General features: G+C 38.3%; 1 protein-coding gene across 1 annotated transcript in view; it reads right to left on the bottom strand.

The window, feature by feature from the left end:
* Positions 1-254: 254 nt before the first annotated feature.
* Positions 255-21053, bottom strand: part of LOC145135936 (ABC transporter A family member 7-like) — a 30133-nt gene continuing 9334 nt past the window's right edge. Inside the window, exons 5-17 of the mRNA XM_079070422.1 lie at positions 11291-11410; positions 6690-6814; positions 5600-5758; positions 4887-5049; positions 4679-4804; positions 4300-4383; positions 3705-4093; positions 3058-3258; positions 2564-2673; positions 2027-2111; positions 1451-1685; positions 1170-1256; positions 255-817 (exon numbers count right to left, since the gene is read on the bottom strand). Coding sequence (XP_078926548.1) covers positions 516-817; positions 1170-1256; positions 1451-1685; positions 2027-2111; positions 2564-2673; positions 3058-3258; positions 3705-4093; positions 4300-4383; positions 4679-4804; positions 4887-5049; positions 5600-5758; positions 6690-6814; positions 11291-11410 — 2186 coding nt within the window. The 3' untranslated portion in view covers positions 255-515. The remainder of the gene's footprint in view (positions 818-1169; positions 1257-1450; positions 1686-2026; positions 2112-2563; positions 2674-3057; positions 3259-3704; positions 4094-4299; positions 4384-4678; positions 4805-4886; positions 5050-5599; positions 5759-6689; positions 6815-11290; positions 11411-21053) is intronic.

Raw genomic sequence — 21053 nt, 5'->3', positions numbered from 1 at the left:
GAACAGGAAGCACTGATCATAGTTAAAAAACACAGGGATAATTTAAGGCAAAGTGATACTCTTTATTCACTTAACAACAAGAAATAAAAACCGGAGGATACAACTCACTACGTACACTTGCCTTTCTATATAGACTGGAAAGTTTGCAGGAAAATAGGAAACTAACTACCTAATTGCTAAAGACCAGGAATTATCTGCCACATGGTCTTGATTTTTCAAAGGAAAATAAACTAAGTAATTTTTAATTTAAAACGTGCAGGGAATTGACTATACTATGAATTATCTCAACAGTTTTTGGGATTTGCAATCCCCCAAGGCCGACAGAAACCTTTGGTCACAAAGTGCCCACAATTCCTTATCTTCTTTGAGAGAAAGTATAGAAAGATACAACTGCAATGATTGATGAGAATTCATTTTATTACAAACCGAAATACTTATGGAGGGATACATATACTTCTCTCTTAATCTGTTAACGAGAAAAAAAGATTCAAACTTATGATCTTCAACTGAAGTTATCATGAGAGAACATCAAATGGTTGAGCCTCTCGAGCCACTTTGATGAACACATCCTCTAGAGTAGTGTCCGCAATCCCCCATGCCTGAACGATGAACCTGCTTTTAGCATTTTCGATAGCACGAAAAACATCTGCTATTTTGATGGCTTCTTTTGGCAACTCAAACTTTTGTGTCCCAGATAGTTCGTATATCTTTTTAGCATCGGGCGAGAGACCTTTTACTAGGTTTTCTACATCCACCTCGTGATTTGAAGATGTTGTCATTGTGAACACATATGAACCTCCGTATTTACGCTTCAACTGTCCTAGTTCAAAATAAAGATAGTAAGACACTGATTAAAGAACTATTCATCGAACGTTGTTTATTTTTCACTTAATGGATTTTGTGGGGACAATACTTAAACCGTTAAGCTATAAATGGGTGTTTCTTTTTGATTTAATGCAGAAAAAGTGACTCTAGAGAAAGTCATGGAAACAAGGCTTTCCTCCTCAAGTCCTAACTTTAATTTCACAAATTTCCTCTCATTTAGTTTTCCTCTCCATTTCCCTACCTTTTTGTATAATCCTTAATCCAAACAACATTATGGCATACCCATTGCATATCAAAGAAATGTAACGATTTGTTAGGGTATGCATGTATTGATCACAATATCTCTTTAGGGTTTCCGACACACTGCAAACTGCCATCTACAAAAATCCCTAAGCGGTCACATAGATGCTCCGCTTCCTCCATAGAATGCGCTGAAATATTTTCATTACCCATTTCAATTATCTTTACCTTAATAAAACAAGTTCAAAATATGCACCCTTTGTTTCAGGAAAAATCCCAAGAGAAAGTCGCATGTTAGTCTAAGTGAATTATTTTTGGGACAAAAGTACTAAGGTCGTGTTTGTTATGCAACACTGGACACGACAGAAAAGTATTAGAGGATTACTGGTGAGAATAATTGCACAATTTTGTTTAGCCCGTTTCACCACGTTCCATAGATTTTTTCTTGAAGCTGGGTCGAGTCCAGTACTGGGCTCATCCATATACACAACCTTCGGATCTCCAATCAATGAAATGGCAACACTCAGCCTCCTCTTCATGCCTCCACTGTACTTCCCGGATTGCTTGTCTGCAATCCCACCAGTGAATAGATTCACGCTTCTAAGAGATTCATCAACCGCCTGAAACAACACCATTTACAAAATAAGTTCCAAGTCTCTTAGCAAGAAAGTTGTCTTAAAGGTCCTATTTGTTACTCAAAACATAACAGGACTTTCTTTGGCATTCGTAGAATTGGCCCAGAGTCCATGGGACAAAAATTACAATTTTTTTGTCCCACTCAAAAAAGTGGAGCGAGTTGGGATACATACTTGCTATTGATCTTCTTCTTTTTTTTTTTTTTTTTTGAAAAAGACACCTCATCAGTCTCATACTAAAAAATAGCTCTAGAAAGTTTGTCAATATACTCTTACTCTTATGGTGCCCCTTGTAACAAACATAGCCAAAGTGAATGACAACTTACTTGCGTTAAGGTGGTACCTTTAAGGTTCTTAAGTCTTCCATAAAAAAGAAGATGCTCCCTACCCGTTAGGGTCTCCCACAGTAGGCTATATAACAAACCTTAGTATTAAAATAACATAAATTTAAGTTAAGTTTAAGGAATTGATTCTTCTATTTAATAATTTAATTCATCCACATAAAATACGTGATGCACTGACATGAATGATGACTGCAATGTTGTATCTTATGCGGACGAATCAGTTTCTTATGTGGAAGAATCACTTCCCATAAACTCATCTAACCAACGTAATTAGCAAAACCAACAACTTCTGATGTTACTTCTAGAGGGATTTTGATACATGGGTGTTTCTTTTTAAAATAAAGCACAAAGAATTACAAAAGTCATGAAAAGGAGGTTTTCCCCATTTAAAACCCTGACTTTTTACAACTTTTTACAATTTTTCCAAATTTATATGTTCCTTCCATTTCCTTAATTATGTGGTCATTTTCACAAATATGTTTTTAAATATCGTTTATCAAGAGAAAAAAAGGTCCTTACTCATGCTGAGGACAGACACCCATGTTGGCATATATCCCATCCATGTCTGTTCTTATATCCAGGCCACGAACATATGCTGCACCGGAGCTTGGCTTAACCAACCCAATCATCTGTGAACACCACCTCACTTTTATTAGTTTGAGATTTGTCATGAAAGAGATCAAAAGAAAATAGCACATTCCATAAGAAAGAACACTGAAACTGTCTTCGAATATTACAGAAACAACCGAGTTATAAATTAGAGTATTTAGTAATGATACCCCCCCATCAATCAGTCTCATAGACAATATAGACAGGTAAATCACAATGTCTCCACAGCAAAAAGGTGATGCTCAGGCTTATCCTGATATCTTACTTATGGATTATCACCTTTCTTATTGCTAGATCAAGCATGTGGGGACTCCTTGGATAAAAGAGTATGCACTTTACTTTTTGGTATACAAATAAACAAGAACAAACCGTGAATTAAGATTAAAAGATGCTTTTACACTAACCATATTTATGAAGGAAGTTTTGCCAGCACCATTTGGACCAAGCATACCAAAGCACTCCCCTTGAGATAATGCAAGTGACAACCCTCTAACTGCAATCTTCTCGGGGTTTCCATCTCTTCCTCGATACACCTTTTTGAGGTTATCACATACAATAGCATGGGTTGTGTCTTGTTTAAGTAGTGACAGTTCAACCCTCTCTTTCTGATAGAAGGTGGAATGGGAGACAATTGGTATTACCAAAAGTTAGAGAATACAATAATCTAGGAGATCAGATAGAAGTTGACCACTTAAAAAACTAGATATAAGGTTTTTGTTGAAAAATGTATACCTATAATTTTATCATTCTTAACTGGTGTAATATACAACTAGTAAAATTAACAAAATATAGTAGATCATATACTATGGGAACTATTTTCTTCAAAAAGACAATTCTTCCACCAACCCCTAAGTGGCCCCACGCCGTGACACCTCGGGAAGATCACATTAGATGCAAATAAGAGCCTAGTGCCTAGAAGGAGCACAATACACATTGGAACTGAAACTCACCCACTACTGCTACAGAGACTGTAGCCTTATTTTCTACAAAGATACCACCCTAGAACCAACTGTGGGCACTAATTATAACCGAGTAAAGAAGTACTACTTGCCTCTTGGACAACATCAGATTTCTCCAGCTCCACATATACTTTTGAACCCTTCCTTTGTAAACTCGGTAGCCTGAATGATGATAAGGGATTTTTGAACGATGAGGAGGGCTTACTTTTGAGCTTATGCGAGAAAAAAAGTGGACTTTTTCGGGAACCACTTCCCGATGTTAGAAATTGGTCAGTATAGTATGCCATAAAAAAAACCACCACCCATTCCACAATCATAATTATTAGGACGTGAACCATCCCATTGTTGCTGTCAATTAAATCTCCCCAACGCATTCCACGAGTCCCCATATAGTTTCCGGTAAAAGCATACTGTGAAAACTCGTATAATCCAGCATATAGAGAAAAACATGGATATAACTCCATCACCACAATCCAAACTCCTACAAAAATATTAAGACAATAACATATTATACATAGCTCTAAAGAGTTCAACTTTCAATGCCATTATATATATATTTTCAATAACATTAATTTTTGGAACATGATCTGTGGGCCAACTCAGAGTTTCTGGAAGAATAACCCTTTTTGTAGAAACATATGTGCAACATGAAATGATGAGAACTACATTATTTATATCTTTACTTACTTGGGAGTGATGTATCTTGAAGGAAGAACTGGAAGAAGAATCCTCCTAAGAGGCCACTTGCAAAGACAATCATGTACCCTACCACTGTCATAATCATATCCATACAATTCATAACTCACATGTATCTCTATCATTCTTACAAGGAACATTAAGGCCCTGTTTGCTATGTAGGATAGGGCAGCGTTTTCTTGCTAACTGGGTCGATTGATGTTAATGGAAAATGTGATTTTTTGTCCCATGTAAAAAGGTGGAACAATGTGGGATAGGGACTCTTGCTCTCGATCACTCGTATTTGCAAAATACGTGTGCCCAGTCCGATCAGTGTTATCTCGTGCAACAAACACATACTAAGCAACTCTAACAGACATGGAAAACAAACCTGCAACAGTCTTCACATTAGAGAATAGAGCAGCTACTAGAAACGACAGAGAAATTTGTAAGTTTATGTAGATGAAATAGAATACAAACTGAATGCTATAGTCATTCAATGTGAAAAACTTTAACCCTGCAATGAATTGAAGCGGATTAGGTGAACAAACTAAAATAGTCATATAAACAGTGTAATTTAGTTTTTTGCTAATTTGTACCTACAACTGAGCCAAAGACCACGAAACAGAACATGTACACCAATGATATGGCAAGAAAGTATGCATAAGAAATCATCAAGTAAGGGTCATCCCCAAGCCCATGCATTTTCATCATGATCCTTAAGTTTTGTTGCTTCTCATACACCAGAGCTGTTAGTACAATCTGCAACAAGTATGGTAATTTATTCTTATAACCTTGTTTTCTACGCATGGCAAGACAGAGTGGACATTGCATAACAAGTTATATTTCCTTTGGTGTGCATTGTAGTGATATCAATAGGACAAAAATTGCAATTTTGTTCTACCCAAAAGGGTGGCCAGGAACTCGATGTCAATATTACGCGTGCAAAAGATGTGAATGCCCTCATCATCCATATCATCAAAAATAGCCCCAAAAATCTTGTCTAGTCCACTCGAGTCTTGTATACCAAACACAGTGTACGAGGTCTATGTAGTGGATGGGTCCAAACTAACCGGGTAGGCTAGAAAAGAAAAATGCGATAAGAGAAATGTTATATTGGTCTCCATTGGAATGAAGAACAAATATAATACAACATATAAGCAAAATATATAAGCTTCATCGACCAAATTTAGAAAAATTTAATAGGAAACCCATCCTACCATTAAAGAACATAGAAGTATCAGCAGACACTGCTATGCTACAGACTATTAACTAAATATAATCTTTTTAAAAATTTTGAAATTTAACTTACAGGGAATAGTTGCAAAATGACCCATGTAAAGAATAATGGTCCAAGGAGAGAAGAAAAATCTAGTCTGATTTCTGTTTCAGGTTTCGGCATCTCTTTTATGAAATCAAACAACATTTGTGTAGATGGCCCAATCAGAAGTTGTAGGAAAGCATTTGAGACCTGTATGCATATAAGTTGGAAATGTTATAATTTGCATTATGGTTTTCATGAAAAGTATGTTCTTTTTAACTCCTATTTGTGGGTGTGCCAATAATATAAGTCCGCTATTGGATGCTACAAGGTTATGAAGAAAAAATATCATTTTTACATTCCACGAAAAAGTAAAATTTTCTTTGATGTGGAACAAGGTTTAGCTGTAAATATGGACTTATTAAAAGATATTAGCGGATAAACACTAATAAAACCCACATTGCATAGTTTAATGCATAGTGAATGAGGTGGAATAACCCGTTCACATTCAATGGATAAAACTCAATCACAGTAGAATGCCACATTGGCGTAGGTTCAATGGATATGTTTAGTGGCCATTAAACTTTACAATGAGAAAAAGATTTTTTTTTAAATAAATGTTCCATTGAACTTTTGTTAGACCCGGCCCAAGTACTAGGCAGTCCGGATGATGGCCCAAGGCAACAACCCGGGGGGGGGGGGGGGGGTGGATATTTTGTGGGCCAAGTCTTGATTATCATAAAATAAGAGGTGTTTTTGCCTCAAAAAATACATAAAAGCATCGTTTTAAGTGAACTTTTGTATGTTTTTATTTGTATAACCTTTGATTTAGTTTGACTATAAAATTTTATTCACTTTAATATGCTATATAAAACTTTCTATATATAAGACATTAATTTAGTATCTCTCCCCGGGCATTGAAATCCAATGGGTCGTCCCAAACTTCTTCTTTAGATTTCACTGCATTGCAAAAAGAAAATGGTAAAGTTGTATGAAAAGTAGAATGATGATATTACAATCCATCAAACTCCATAAAGATAAATGCATTTCCGATGCCCTAATTTGAATCATAACCATCAAGATGCAAAACTTCATGTGCAATTCACGAAGTATATGCATGCTTCAAATATAGTATGTGTACCAAATTTATTGACCGAGGAACCCGAACCAATCTAATGGGACCATTTCCTGTATCCTTCTTGTATGTAGAGTTGTACCATATCGTCACATTATAATTATTGATATTCGAATTCAAGAAATCATAGCCTGTGGAAATTTTAATATAAAAATGTAAAATCAAAGCTTATATCATGTACTTAGTAAACAATCAAACGGGATATATATATATATATATATATATATATACTAGAAAGGTTTCCCGCGCGTTGCGCGGGACGGAAAGCGTTAGTTTTGTGTGTATGTTCATATGTTTCATACATTACTATTATCTGAAGCACACTGCCTGAATGGTATCCATAGTAAAGTACATTGCTAATGTATGTAATTTGTCATGAATCGGATGAAAAAAACCTGTCGTTAGTGGCTAGCAAAACAACATCAATAGTTCAATACCACCATCAACTTTCTTAGCATACCATAAAGCCCAAAATAAGAAATGCAACGGTAAATTATGGTAGTAATAAACACATACACATCAATATTGATATCAGAACACCTAAAACTCAGGCAAAAAGGAAAAAGTAAAAAACCAAAAACACAATCCAACCATGGCTTTTACAAATTCACATCAACAACTTGAGACTTTTCTTTAGGGACTGTAACAACAAAAGTGTAAAAAGCTTAGCGTGGGTTTTTTTTTATGTAGTCAAACACCTAATGTTCACCTCTGCAGTTTTTCCATCATATAATAACAAAACAAAATTGGTCAAATGGAGATCGCACTTACATGATTCGTTCATTACAGCATGGACAAAATTTGTGGGCGTTCTTTGTAGACAATCCAACCTTCACCTCTGCAGTTTTTCCATCATATAATAACAACCTCTTTTAGTAATATAATTATTCATTATCACATTTATTAAATGATTTTTTTTAAAAAAAGGAAAAAACATTGTATTTCTTATTTTAAAAATTCTAAAGTAGTTAATAGCAACGTTAAAATATAATTTAAGTTTTACCTTTAGCATCAATGATTTGTTTCTGCTGGGCATCTCCCATGTTGGGCGCACCTGCTACACCCAAAAAAGCATGATTATTATAAATATAATAATATGTATTAAGATTTAGTTGTAAATTTGTGTATATAATTTTTTTTTAACTATTTTGTACCTGTTGCTACACCGGTTTGACCTGTTTCCCTGAATATACAAACAAAAAACTGATATCAAACCATGAATATGAATTACATGGTGAAGTGAAAATCAACAGTTGAGTTGACCTATTAGAAAATAGGATAAACATTTTACTGAGTGGGTGGTTGCCTACCAGACAAAAGAGATTGCTGCAGTGTGATCATTTGCTGTAAATTGTAACAGCAGTAGCTGAATGGATGCGTAGACCAGTGGCGGTGGCGAAACCGACAACAATTGAAGACTTCATATCAATTTTGGACCTGGAACCTTGAAAAAAAGGCTAAAACTGAAAAAGGTTTCAGTTTTGAACTAAACAATGAAAAGAATCAGAAAGCACAAGGACCATTTCTGTAATTTACTCTAAATTACAAAAAGGGTCCCTACGTTTTTTGATTTTTCTAGTTTTTAATCTAAAATTGAACTTTTTTCAGTTGTGGTTCTTATTTCAAGGTTTTATATCGGTTTGGTCCCCGTAGCCTTAAAATAAGAACCAAAACGATATAAAACGTTGAGTTACGTTAGGGGTGCTTTTGGTATAATAGAATGAGATGACAAAGAAATAGAACAAACATCGTAATTAAGATTTATAATTTCAATTTTCAGTTGTTACAAATACAACAACTACCCATTCTCACAACCTAAAATAAAAAAATTACACAAAATGATATATCGCAGAACCAATAATTACATATAATAAAAAAAATTATATATATTTTCACAAAGATTAAAACTTTCAGGAAATAAGATACTTACAAAATCGTTATTTAAGATTTTTACTTGATGAATGTTTTACGTAAATGGATGGTGGCTGACGACGGTGGGAAATCGGAGACGGAAACTACACTTGCGTCTGGAAAGAGAAGCCTTCTTGCAACAATGGTAAATGGGTAATTAGTAAGTGTGCAACAGTTTGTGTTTTAATAAAGTTATAGCGAGAAACCTACCGGTTGTCGATTACTACGGCTAAAGAAGCTACAACAATTTCTTTAAAATTGATGTAAATGCATTCCCCTCAATGGGATAAGAAATACAATCAACTTTAGACAATTAAAAAAAAAAGAATTTTTTGCGGGGTAATCACCAATTTGTCCTTAGATGGTCTTAAATGAGACTGTCCTTGATTCTAAATGTTTTTTGTTTATATCAGTTACAAATTAATTTTTAATAAACGGGATTTTCATATATCTAAAATACATTGGTAACTTAAGATACTCGAGTAAGTAAGACATTCATATAAAATTTTCAACTATAAATACTTTGCACTTTTTTAATATTTTCAAATATCATAAAATATTGTTTCATTTACTGGATGAGAGATGGAATAAATATGAGAATTTGTTGAATGAGAGATGGATTCTTTAAGGAACAGACATCAATACAAATTCCCACTAAAAGAAGCAAATGAGAGAGAAGTAATTGTAAAAGATTTGATACAGGAAAGAAACAATTTTTTTTAGAAAAACAAAAAGCAGGAAATGGCTGTAGACATATAACAGAAACGTACCAAAGGCAAAATCATTCTAAGTTTCTGATGAACTCTTGACCTCATGAGTCATGACAGTAATGTGCAAGCAAAGCAAACATATATAATTTGTTTAACCAAAAAAATATTCTTGTTTTATTTTATTTCCTGTTTACTGGAAATTATCTGATATTTAAGATCCAGACAAAAGACTGACTTACCCCTCCTTTAGAAAGTGCTTCAAAGTTGGCTATACTTTGTTTGTGAAGAAATGGTATGTGATCTTCTCCATTCACTGTATAAGAATAAAAATTTGGAAATTCGAATACCACATAATTATGGAAGAAAAAGAAAAATAATTATGGATACACCTAATTCTGAAAGATTATAAAAATGCATGAAAGTTTACCTCTTATACTACAATAATGGGAAAGATAAACAACCTGTAAACAATGAAAACGGTAAAATCAATCTAAAAATGTACATAACATCATAACAGGAAAGATAAAGAAGATTTGAGTAAATTATTAAACAGAATAGTTCCTGTATCTCATGACCACAATTCTTGAGTGAATGTTTTAAGTTTTAAATATGTGTTCTATTAAATTTCGGGAGCATATTTGCATCTCTATCGTTCTTGTCATCACAAATTATTATATTAACAAATTATAAATATAATTTACTAAAGAAAATAGATGCAAATTGAATATCTTATTTTGTGAAAGAAAAAGAAAAATAATTATGGAAGTGTATGTGTTATAGTTGAGATTAAAAGATGAATGAGCAAATCCAGTACATGGAGAATCCCCAAGTTAAGTGTAAGAAGGTTGGGAGTATGGAGTTGTTGAAGCAAACAAAGTATTTGATGAGTATTTGCATCGTCTGTTTCCCATGTGTATATGCTCAATCCCTAAAAGCTTAAATTATGAGCCACAGATCTGCCACAGGAATCAAAGAAAAACAATAACCGGTCATAAAAAAACAGACAAACAATTCATCAAACACCTTATCTGCATCCAAAATATACATCTCCAAATAAAAAGCAGACAAACATTTCATCAAACACCCTATCTGCATACAACATATACTTCTCCAAAAGTACAAATAGGGAGACCAAAGAAGGCGACTACAATAACCAATGATCGAAATTAAATGTAAACATATGGTGAACGAATAAAAGTAAAACACCTTTTTTGACCTTCTGTGAGATTAACGTCGAATGCGGATGCTGCTGATGGTGGTGCGTCGGCGAAGAACAGGGCAGCGGAGAAGCCAAATACAGGGATGAAGGAGACTGGTAGTGATGATGGAGATGATACCGCTGAGTACTCTCGTAGCACCGGTGGTGTAGGGTTTTTTGAATTTCCGCCGGATCAGATGTGGGTTATCTGTGGTTGATATCGATTGCGGAACTCGCACAGTGTATGGATGGTTGATTCCGGTGCAGTGGAGGCGAGAAGCGGTGGAGACGAAGACTAAGAACAAAAGGGTAATTGAAGGTACTGGAAAGAATAACACGATCAAATGGAGGCACGGTCGCGGTCGTGCAGCCAGACGACTGCATGAAGTAGAAGAACCATCGACCTGATGAAGATGATAAAAGGAAGACGGTGGAAATTGGAACAGAGATAGATATAGGAAGACGGTGGAAGGATCGGGAAGGAATACGCGTAACCCTGTGGTAACCCAAGGAACAGTACCCTGGTCAGGTACTGTTCCTAACTTTCATTTCCTTAATATATATATATATATATATATATATATATATATATATATATATATATATATAATAATGAATAAATTAAAGAAGTGACATACAACCAGAGGGACCGGATATGTAAATCAAGGGACGAAATCTAGACAAACTATGTCAATTTAACTGTTCCTTTTCTCCACAATTTTAATATATATATATATATATATATATAAGAAAAAAAACTCAATCAAACTATGTTTAGATCAACCAACCTGCTAATATTTCATTTATTTTCTTCTGATAGTTTCCCTTCTTATATCCCGCATATAGCTCATTGTTAATATCAGAAGAGCTGTTGCGCCATAAATGTCGACATTGAACACATCCAATTTCTATATTAAAATACACTTCAATTAGACATGCAATAGCAAGAAAATTGTTCCATGAAAGTGTGCACATAAACTTGTTCCGGTTATTCTTTGTTAAAATGTTAAATACAAAATTTCCAATTAAGCACTTTCTAGTCCTAAACTAAGGACGCACGTTGAAGGCCAATGCTACTGATGGCTTGGCTGGCTGATTTTTAGCTGTCGCTACGATGTGGACAACAGATGAATGGATGAAAACCATAACGATTGCTGAATAAATAAGATTAAGCCATAAACTTCTCACGATTGTTTTGGTCAATTATCGTTGTTTATTGTAGTTTAAATGCAAAGGTGCTGCATTTTACACACTACGAAATATATACCAATCAAATATTGAGGGTTCAAGTCTGGTTCTTTTGTCTTCCATTTTCGTCATTGTGATTTTTCTTTGTTTACCCCACATCGCCTCTTCCTCTAGTAACATTTTATCTTCTCACAAAAATTTTATTTTACTTTTCAAATGCAAGCTCCCTTTTGATACACTTACATCTCATTCTCATTGGTGATGAGTGATGATCATCTATTCCGCATCCAATCTTAATCTTTCGTTCTTTTTTTTTTCTTTTTAAAATTCACCAAATAACAATTGACAAAGAAACATATCGAGACTATGAAAGAGGTGGCGTCTTTTTTAAAAAAGTTATTATTATTTTAATAAAGTTATTAATAATGATATATACTTTAAGTATTATACCCTAAAACTAGAAATAATTTATGAACATTTTGATATTTAAATATGGTAATTTTATAGTCTTTGATTTATCAAATTGAATATTAGCATGTTTATAGAATTGGTTGGATTTTTCAAAGGTTTCAAATTTAAATTAAGTGGATACACCTACATGTGAAATTATGAATTAGGACCATATAATATTTGCACTATGAGGGAGACATACATCAAAAGGTTAGACGGAGACATACATCAAAATGTAGTATGCATTTTTGTATTAAATTATGAAGTGAAAATTATAACAAATATATGTTGTTGAAATGACTATGTCATTGATATTAACAATAAAATAATAATTATAACACTAAATGTAACACCTTGTTTAGGATCGTTTCTTAATTCATGGTTGTAGATTGAAATTCGGCCATGAAAAGGCTTTGGGCTTTGAAAAAGTAAAGTTGGACCTTATTTAAGTGTAACACCCTGTTTATTTAAATAAGTTAATAAATGTAAGTCTCGGACTAATTTGTGAAGAATTTTGATAGTTGGGGGTTGTTTAGTAAGTTATGGGGTCGTTTTGAGAAGAATTTTAGAGGCAAGGGTATGTTTGGTAATTATCGTACCTAAATTGTAATGAATTTTATTATTGAGGGCTGAAAGGGTAAATATTGGGTTAGTTTGCAAAATATTTCTAGAGAGAGGGACTACTTATGTCATTATGGGAACAAGTTAGGGGATCAGGGTATATATCCCGTCACCCCTCCAGTCCAACCCTAACCCTAAATGAGGAGATCAGCCGCCTCCACCTTATTTCCCCCACCTAGTGCCGCCGCTCCCTTCGTTGAGTCACCACCGCCGCTACTCTCCTTCCGGTGATGACCAGCGCTGCAAGGAAGCCTCTAAGGCCGGTGCACCTGTAGCATCCGTTCCATCACACTTTGCCGAAGATGTCGCCGCCATGCGACCTCACTGTGACGATAGTAACCTCCGGCCGCCGCCCTGAGCCGCCATGGACCGCCACTACCCGAGGTGGTAGTGAGTGATGCCCCACAAGCAAACCCTAATTGGCCTAGCAAAACCCTAATGGGCTTAAGGAGTAGTTTTGGGCCTATTGAGCCATGATTGGGTGAAAAACCCTAATTAGGGTTTAGAAAACCCTAATTGTGAGTAATTGGGCCTTAGACTTATTGAATCCACTTTTGGGCTTTTGAGATTGGATTGTGTATTAAGCCCAATTTCTCCATATCATTAATCTAGTAGAGTAAAGGACTTAATGGCAAAGTCATTAATGGGTTAAGTAAGAAATACTTAACCCTAATTTCACTTGGGCTTTGTGTTGGGCCATCCAAGAACAAGCAAATGGACTAGAACAATTTAATGGGCTTTAGGGTAAGGCCCATAAGAGGGTTTGGGCCCAATTTGGAAAATTGGACCATAGTTGGGCCTAGATGGTTGTATGGTATTGGGCCCTTAGAATGAGACATATTGGACTGGACTGAACAATTGGGCCTTAAGGGAAGTCCATGTAGAGGTTTGGGCCCAATTTGGAAAATTGGGCCAAAGGTTGCGCTTTGAGCCATAGTTGGACTTTGGGCCTTTGGATTGGGCCTTGGGATTGAGTCAAGCTAAGTTAAGGGTAAAGTAGTCTTTTACCCCAAGCATGGAATTATGGATATGTGATAGAACCTAATTATTAATTGGGTGTTATTTTGGTGTTGACAGTTCGGGAATCTGTCATCCAGCAGCTGGGGTTGAGTCTGCGGGACTTCAGCAGTGTGAGATTGTGTCTACGGGACTTCAGCAGTGTGAGGTGAGTCCTCTTCCAGTAGGAACGGGTCTACGGCCACAATGCCGGCCCGTTTAGTTAGTAGTAGTTCCAGACTACGGTCCGATGCAGTAGTTCAGTATGCTTGGTGTCTTTGTGATACAGGCATGGTATGTGTTATGTGTTCCAGACTATGGTCCGATGCAGTATGCAGTATATGTGTTCATATTATATGCTATGTTATGCTATGTTCAGTCAGTTCCGGACTTCGGTCCGATGCAGTGGGCAAGGCCCTAGTTAGTTCCGGATTTCGGTCCGATGCAGTGGGCAAGGCCCTAGTTAGTTCCGGATTTCGGTCCAATGCAGTGGGCAAGGCCCTAGTCAGTTCCGGACTCCGGTCCGATGCAGTGGGCAAGGCCCAGTATGTGCTTTATATGTTATTATATGATATGTGGTAGTTTGGGGAGACTCACTAAGCTTCGTGCTTACAGTTTTCAGTTTTGGTTTCAGGTACTCAGTTTTCAAAAGAGGAGCTCGGAAAGATTGCAGTGCACACACCATTTGTTCAGCCTGGGGTGTTTATACTATGATATACATGACAGTTGTTATATTACTCTGAGATACATTGTTGTGATTTTTCTATGACGTATGATGACTATGGTTTTATTACTGATTTAAAACGAAATTTTCAGACTGTATTTTTAGGATGTTACACGTTGGTATCAGAGCCTTGGTTTGAGGGATTCGGACACCCTTTCGGGTGTGTCTGAACTCAAACTAAGGAAGTGGTATAAAGTTTTCAAAAGAAAAACCATGTTTACAAAGGGATTTTGAGAAAAGAAAACAATTTTAGAAAAAGTATAAAGAAAATAATCTTAGAAAAAGCGAAAAGAATTTTGAAAAAGAGAAAAGGGTGTGGTGCATGCAATCAGCCGAGCTCAAGTAAGTACTCCCAAATTACCCATACAAGTTCATGTTATGATATGAGTATCAGCTTTATGAGAACTGCATGCTAGATTAGGACTAAGGATCTAGGAAGGATGCCTTATGTGCCTATTGTATGTGTATCAGCTTTATGAGAACTACATGCTAGTTTAGGGCTAAGGATCTAGGAAGGATGCCTTATGTGCCTGTTATATGTGTACCAGCTTATTGAGAACTGCATGCTAGTACAAATTAGTCAGTATGATAGCCAGAGTAGTATATGCTTGATTATGTGTACTCAACGCCCGAATGCTGCTTGGTTTGTGCTTTTAGGAGTTCTAGTTGTCTTTCACTAACTAGTAAATGAATATGTTAAGTTACATATTGCAAGGACTAAATAATTTCAGAAGGTTAGGTCTAGCTCTATTTCGCAGCTCTTGTTTGAGTCCAACCGTTGTAGGGTAGGATCTCTCATTCGAAGAATTATCTAGTCTGAGTAATATGTAATAGTATTCGCGAGCTAGTTAGGGGAATAAAGCAGGGACTTCTTATGCAGCTGATGGCGGAGAGTGGGTTGGTGATTACTCTAGGGAAAGCCTAGGATGAGATTAGCATAAGATCAACAGTAGTAGTAGAAGGGACTTGGTGGAGTCGAGGCAGTACTTGAGGAAAGTACGGATAGATGTGGAAGGTAGTATGGGCCCGTACTACTGAAAGCAGAGGATCCGTACTCGAATCAAGGAAGGCTGAGATGAACCCAGGGAACTTGTAGTGTGTGAGATCCCTCGAGTTTGGATGAGTATTGTGATGTTAGTGATGGTATGTTGCCGAGTATAGTGACCCTACGTGGTAGACCATATGGTAGTTCTGGTGTCGACGAGGGATCAGGCTCGGACTCTGGAGCCGGGCAGATTGATGATCAGATGAGGGAGTTCATTCCATCTGAGAATTACGTGCAGTATCATTGACCAGACTCCTGTGATCCTCAGTGTGATCAAGGAGGGCATTATAGAGATTTGTGATGAGAGGCCGAGTGCATTCTGCACTGAGATAACAGTCATGATAGAGACCCGTACGTTGATGTTTCGGGAATTCAGAGGTTGTGAGGCTTCAGATTGTCATGGGGGTTAGGGACCCCATTGTGAGCAGCATATGGTTGGTTGATGTCACCAACACTTTTCGTACCAGACGTTGTCTCGAAAGGAGAGAAGATCTTACTTACTTCCTGTCTCCTGAGGGATAGGGCACGAGATTGATAGGAAGAGGTTGGTAGTGAGTTGAGTGATGATGTGGTTGATGCTATGTCATGGGATGACTTTTAGACCAGATTCTGGGCAGAGTGTGCCCAAGCGATTGAGGCACAACAGTTGGCGCAAGAGTTGTTAGATCTCCACCAGACGACTGAGACTGTGGCAGAGATCACTGCCAAGTCTCGGGAAAGAGCTTGTATGGTACCACAGTATGAAGCAGATGAGGAAATGAAGAAGGTAAGTTATCAGAACATACTGTAGAATGATAGCAGGAAGATCATGAGTATCTCGGGGTGTAAGACCCTGAATGATATGACTTCTTGAGCTTGAGAACGAGATATAGACTTGGAGCACATTGGTAAGAGGGAACCGAATCAGTTGCTTATAGTGAGGGGTATCGGGAGGAGACGGTAGATTTTAGATCAGCTTCTGAGAGGCCAGCAGGGTCAGATTCGGTGCAGCACTTGCGGGAAACTGCACAAGGGAGCCTTTTGTTCCAAGGGTTGAGTAAGTGTAACCTTGAATTATCCTTTGTTTGTGTCTGAATTATATTTTCAAGAGATGTCATATGCCAATTGCATGCCGAGAAGCATTAGCGAATTGTGATAGAGCAATTCCCCAGATTACGGGATTGGGAAAGTACAGCGTCATCTTGGTTTATTCCAAGACTGAGGAGCAGCACGAGAAGCACCTGAGGGAGGTGCTAGAGACTTTGAGGAGGGAGAGAATTTCCACAAGGTTCTTCAATTGTGAGTTCTAGTTGCGCGGGGTGCAATTTCTTGGGCACCTTGTCAATCAGAAGGATATTCTAGTCGATCTGGCCAAGTTAGAGGCCGTGATGCAGTGGGAGATTCCGAGGTCTCCAATTGAGATTCGGAGCTTCCCGAGTCTAGCGGGTTATTACCGGAGATTTATTCGGATTTTTTTTAGAAGTTGTGTGATCTTTTGGATTAGACGGTGTTGAAACCCTAGCAAGGATAAGCGTGAGTTCTAGCAGATTGGTCATGGGAGGGTAGGAAGAATTGAGAATTTTTCCAGTTTTGGGTACTGTAGGGCATTAGCTGAATCAAAGTGGGGGAAGATCACCCAAGGATTCCGAAGCAAGAGCGGTTATGAAGATGGGATAAGTTTCGCATCCTTGTCAGGAAGGAAGAAAGCCCAAGCGGCTGTATGATTTGAGGATAGTGTGAGATAGAAGTTCAGAAAAACTTGCCAATGATGAGATCGCGTTCCCGTAATGTTTACTAGCAAGCCTTAGGGAATCAGGTTGGGGATTCCAGTCAGGACATGAGTTCAGTTGAGTGCGGGTCAAGCACGTGTTCGATCCAGTATGGAGAGTGTTGTAAGTCTGCGGGTGTAGCCGTAGCATTCACTAGCAGCCAGATAGTGTTAGAGTGTTGTAAGTCTGCGGGTGTAGCCGTAGCATTCACTAGCAGCCAGATAGTATTAGAGTGTTGTAAGTCTGCGGGAGTAGCCGTAGCATTCACTAGCAGCCAGATAGTGATAGAGTGTTGTAAGTCCGCGGGTGTAGCTGTAGCATTCACTAGGTTGGTAGATAGCGTGAGTGTGTTGTTAGGACGCGGAAGGAACAGTAGTACCCACCAGTTCAGGTGTAGCAGTGAGGATATGGAAATCCACGGATTGGAATTTCGGAATTATCTGGATGGATTAGATCTAGTTGAGCCAGTGATAAGACTGTAGGGTCGCTACTACAGTTTTGAGACCGAGGAAGCAATGAATTTGCTTAAGGTTGCTTGTTATATAAGGCTACAATTGGTCATGTAGCAATCGCGTTTAGCCGTGGTTTGGTAATATCAGGATTCGACGTACGGACCCAATCAGTTGGATCAGGAGGTTGTTAGAGCCTCAGTGACATGATAACTAATAGCAACTAGTTCTAGAGAAGGATTTCGTTCAGAAGTCGTGCGAGTCGACTAAGTAGGGAGCCCTTTTGCTCCGCGGCCGGGCCGGAACCCGGTATTTCAGGTGATTGGCGAGCTAATTGAGACCCAGGAGGTCTCGTTAGATTTTGGAGAGCAGCTTTGTGGCAACATACTGCTTCAGGCAGTTCAGTATTCGGGCAGTTTCAGCGTTTGGGCAGTAATAATAATTGTGTTTTAGGTTATATATATGAGCGGAATAGCTGATTGACTGGGAAGTGACAAGTCATTTGCAGCGAGATTATCTGAGTTTTGGCCAAGTATAAGTGAATCACAAGGATAAGTGAATATGTGATTCTGTTTTCTAGTGGGAACCCTGAATTATCAGAAGATGAGTAGGCAGCTGAGAGACAAGTGGATTGGATTCATCAATAATGAGTCAGTAAGAGTGGTCGGTCAGGGATCCGGACCATCTCGAGACAGCAGAATTCAGATGAGTAGATGTGATCTTGTTGCGGGGAAATTAGTTCGCCTGCAGGTTTTAGGGCCTTGCGAAGAATGATCACAGCCACCCCGGGAACGCTAGGGTGTGCCCATGATAGTAACCATGTTACTAGAATGGTTGGGCGTGTAAGGAATGGTAAGGAATGATTTCGAGGACGAAATCTAATTTAAGTGGGGGAGAGTTGTAACGCCCTGTTTATTTAAATAAGTTAATAAATGTAAGTCTCGGACTAATTTGTGAAGAATTTTGATAGTTGGGGGTTGTTTAGTAAGTTATGGGGTCGTTTTGAGAAGAATTTTAGAGGCAAGGGTATGTTTGGTAATTATCGTACCTAAATTGTAATGAATTTTATTATTGAGGACTGAAAGGGTAAATATTGGGTTAGTTTGCAAAATATTTCTAGAGAGAGGGACTACTTATGTCATTATGGGAACAAGTTAGGGGATCAAGGTATATATCCCGTCACCCCTCCAGTCCAACCCTAACCCTAAATGAGGAGATCAGCCGCCTCCACCTTATTTCCTCCACCCAGTGCCGTCGCTCCCTTCGTTGAGTCACCACCGCCGCTACTCTCCTTTCGGTGACGACCAGCGCTGCAAGGAAGCCTCCGAGGCCGGTGCACCTGTAGCATCCGTTCCATCACACTTTGCCGAAGATGTCGCCGTCATGCGACCTCACTGTGACGATAGTAACCTCCGGCCGCCGCCGTGAGCCGCCATGGACCGCCACTACCCGAGGTGGTAGTGGGTGGTGCCCCACAAGCAAACCCTAATTGGCCTAGCAAAACCCTAATGGGCTTAAGGAGTAGTTTTGGGCCTATTGAGCCATGATTGGGTGAAAAACCCTAATTAGGGTTTAGAAAACCCTAATTGTGCGTAATTGGGCCTTAGACTTATTGGACCCACTTTTGGGCTTTTGAGATTGGATTGTGTATTAAGCCTAATTTCTCCATATCATTGATCTAGTATAGTAAAGGACTTAATGGATTAAGTCATTAATGGGTTAAGTAAGAAATACTTAACCCTAATCATCATTTTATGTGAAACCCTAATTTCACTTGGGCTTTGTGTTGGGCCATCCAAGAACAAGCAAATGGACTAGAACAATTTAATGGGCTTTAGGGTAAGGCCCATAAGAGGGTTTGGGCCCAATTTGGAAAATTAGGCCATAGTTGGGCCTAGATGGTTGTATGGTATTGGGCCCTTAGAATGAGACATGTTGGATCGGACTGAACAATTGGGCCATAAGGGAAGTCCATGTAGAAGTTTGGGCCCAATTTGGAACATTGGGCCAAAGGTTGCGCTTTGAGCCATAGTTGGACTTTGGGCCTTTAGATTGGGCCTTGGGACTGAGTCAAGCTAAGTTAAGGGTAAAGTAGTCTTTTACCCCAAGCATGGAATTATGGATATGTGATAGAACCTAATTATTAATTGGGTGTTATTTTGGTGTTGACAGTTCGGGAATCTGTCATCCAGCAGCTGGGGTTGAGTCTGCGGGACTTCAGCAGTGTGGGATTGTGTCTACGGGACTTCAGCAGTGTGAGGTGAGTCCTCTTCCAGTAGGAACGGGTCTACGGCCACAATGCCGACCCGTTTAGTTAGTAGTAGTTCCAGACTACGGTCCGATGCAGTAGTTCAGTATGCTTGGTGTCTTTGTGATACAGGCATGGTATGTGTTATGTGTTCCGGACTATGGTCCGATGCAGTATGCAGTATATGTGTTCATATTATATGCTATGTTATGCTATGTTCAGTCAGTTCCGGACTTCGGTCCGATGCAGTGGGCAAGGCCCTAGTTAGTTCCGCACTTCGGTCCGATGCAGTGGGCAAGGCCCTAGTCAGTTCCGGACTTCGGTCCGATGCAGTGGGCAAGGCCCTAGTTAGTTCCGGATTTCGGTCCGATGCAGTGGGCAGGGACCTAGTTAGTTCTGGATTTCGGTCCGATGCAGTGGGCAAGGCCCTAGTCAGTTCCGGACTTCGGTCTGATGCAGTGGGCAAGGCCCAGTATGTGCTTTATATGTTATTGTATGGTATGTGGTAGTTTGGGGAGACTCACTAAGCTTCGTGCTTACAGTTTTCAGTTTTGGTTTCAGGTACTTAGTTTTCAAAAGAGGAGCTCGGAAAGATTGAAGTGCACACACCATTTGTTCAGCCTGGGATGTTTATACTTTGATATACATGACAGTTGTTATATTACTCTGAGATACATTGTTGTGATTTTTCTATGACGTATGATGACTATGGTTTTATTACTGATTTAAAACGAAATTTTCAGACTGTATTTTTGGGATGTTACATTAAGGTTGATAATGTGGTGGTGAGATATAATCACTTGATTTGTGTGCTGGAACCGAAGGGTAGGAAGGGAAAAGTTATAGACCGAGGTTCTTGCGTGGATTATGGTTTTAGTTCAATATGTGATAAGCCAAAAGTAACTTCATAAGATTGTGGGGCTCTTCAATACCTTTCCATGCATATAAAGAACGCCGAAAACAGAGTTGATACGAAGAAGTTTCGTCTGTTTGAAGTTGAAGGGGAAAATAAGGACTTTTGATTACGCATGACGTAATTTAAAGTTATGCATGCGTAAGGAGGGTTTTATGAATTACGCATG

The sequence above is a fragment of the Lactuca virosa genome, chromosome 1 (assembly GCF_052849685.1).
Source record: "Lactuca virosa cultivar CGN04683 chromosome 1, Lactuca_virosa_CGN04683_v6, whole genome shotgun sequence".
In the NCBI taxonomy this organism is placed as follows: Eukaryota; Viridiplantae; Streptophyta; class Magnoliopsida; order Asterales; family Asteraceae; genus Lactuca; species Lactuca virosa.
This window is presented reverse-complemented; position numbering and strand designations above follow the sequence as displayed.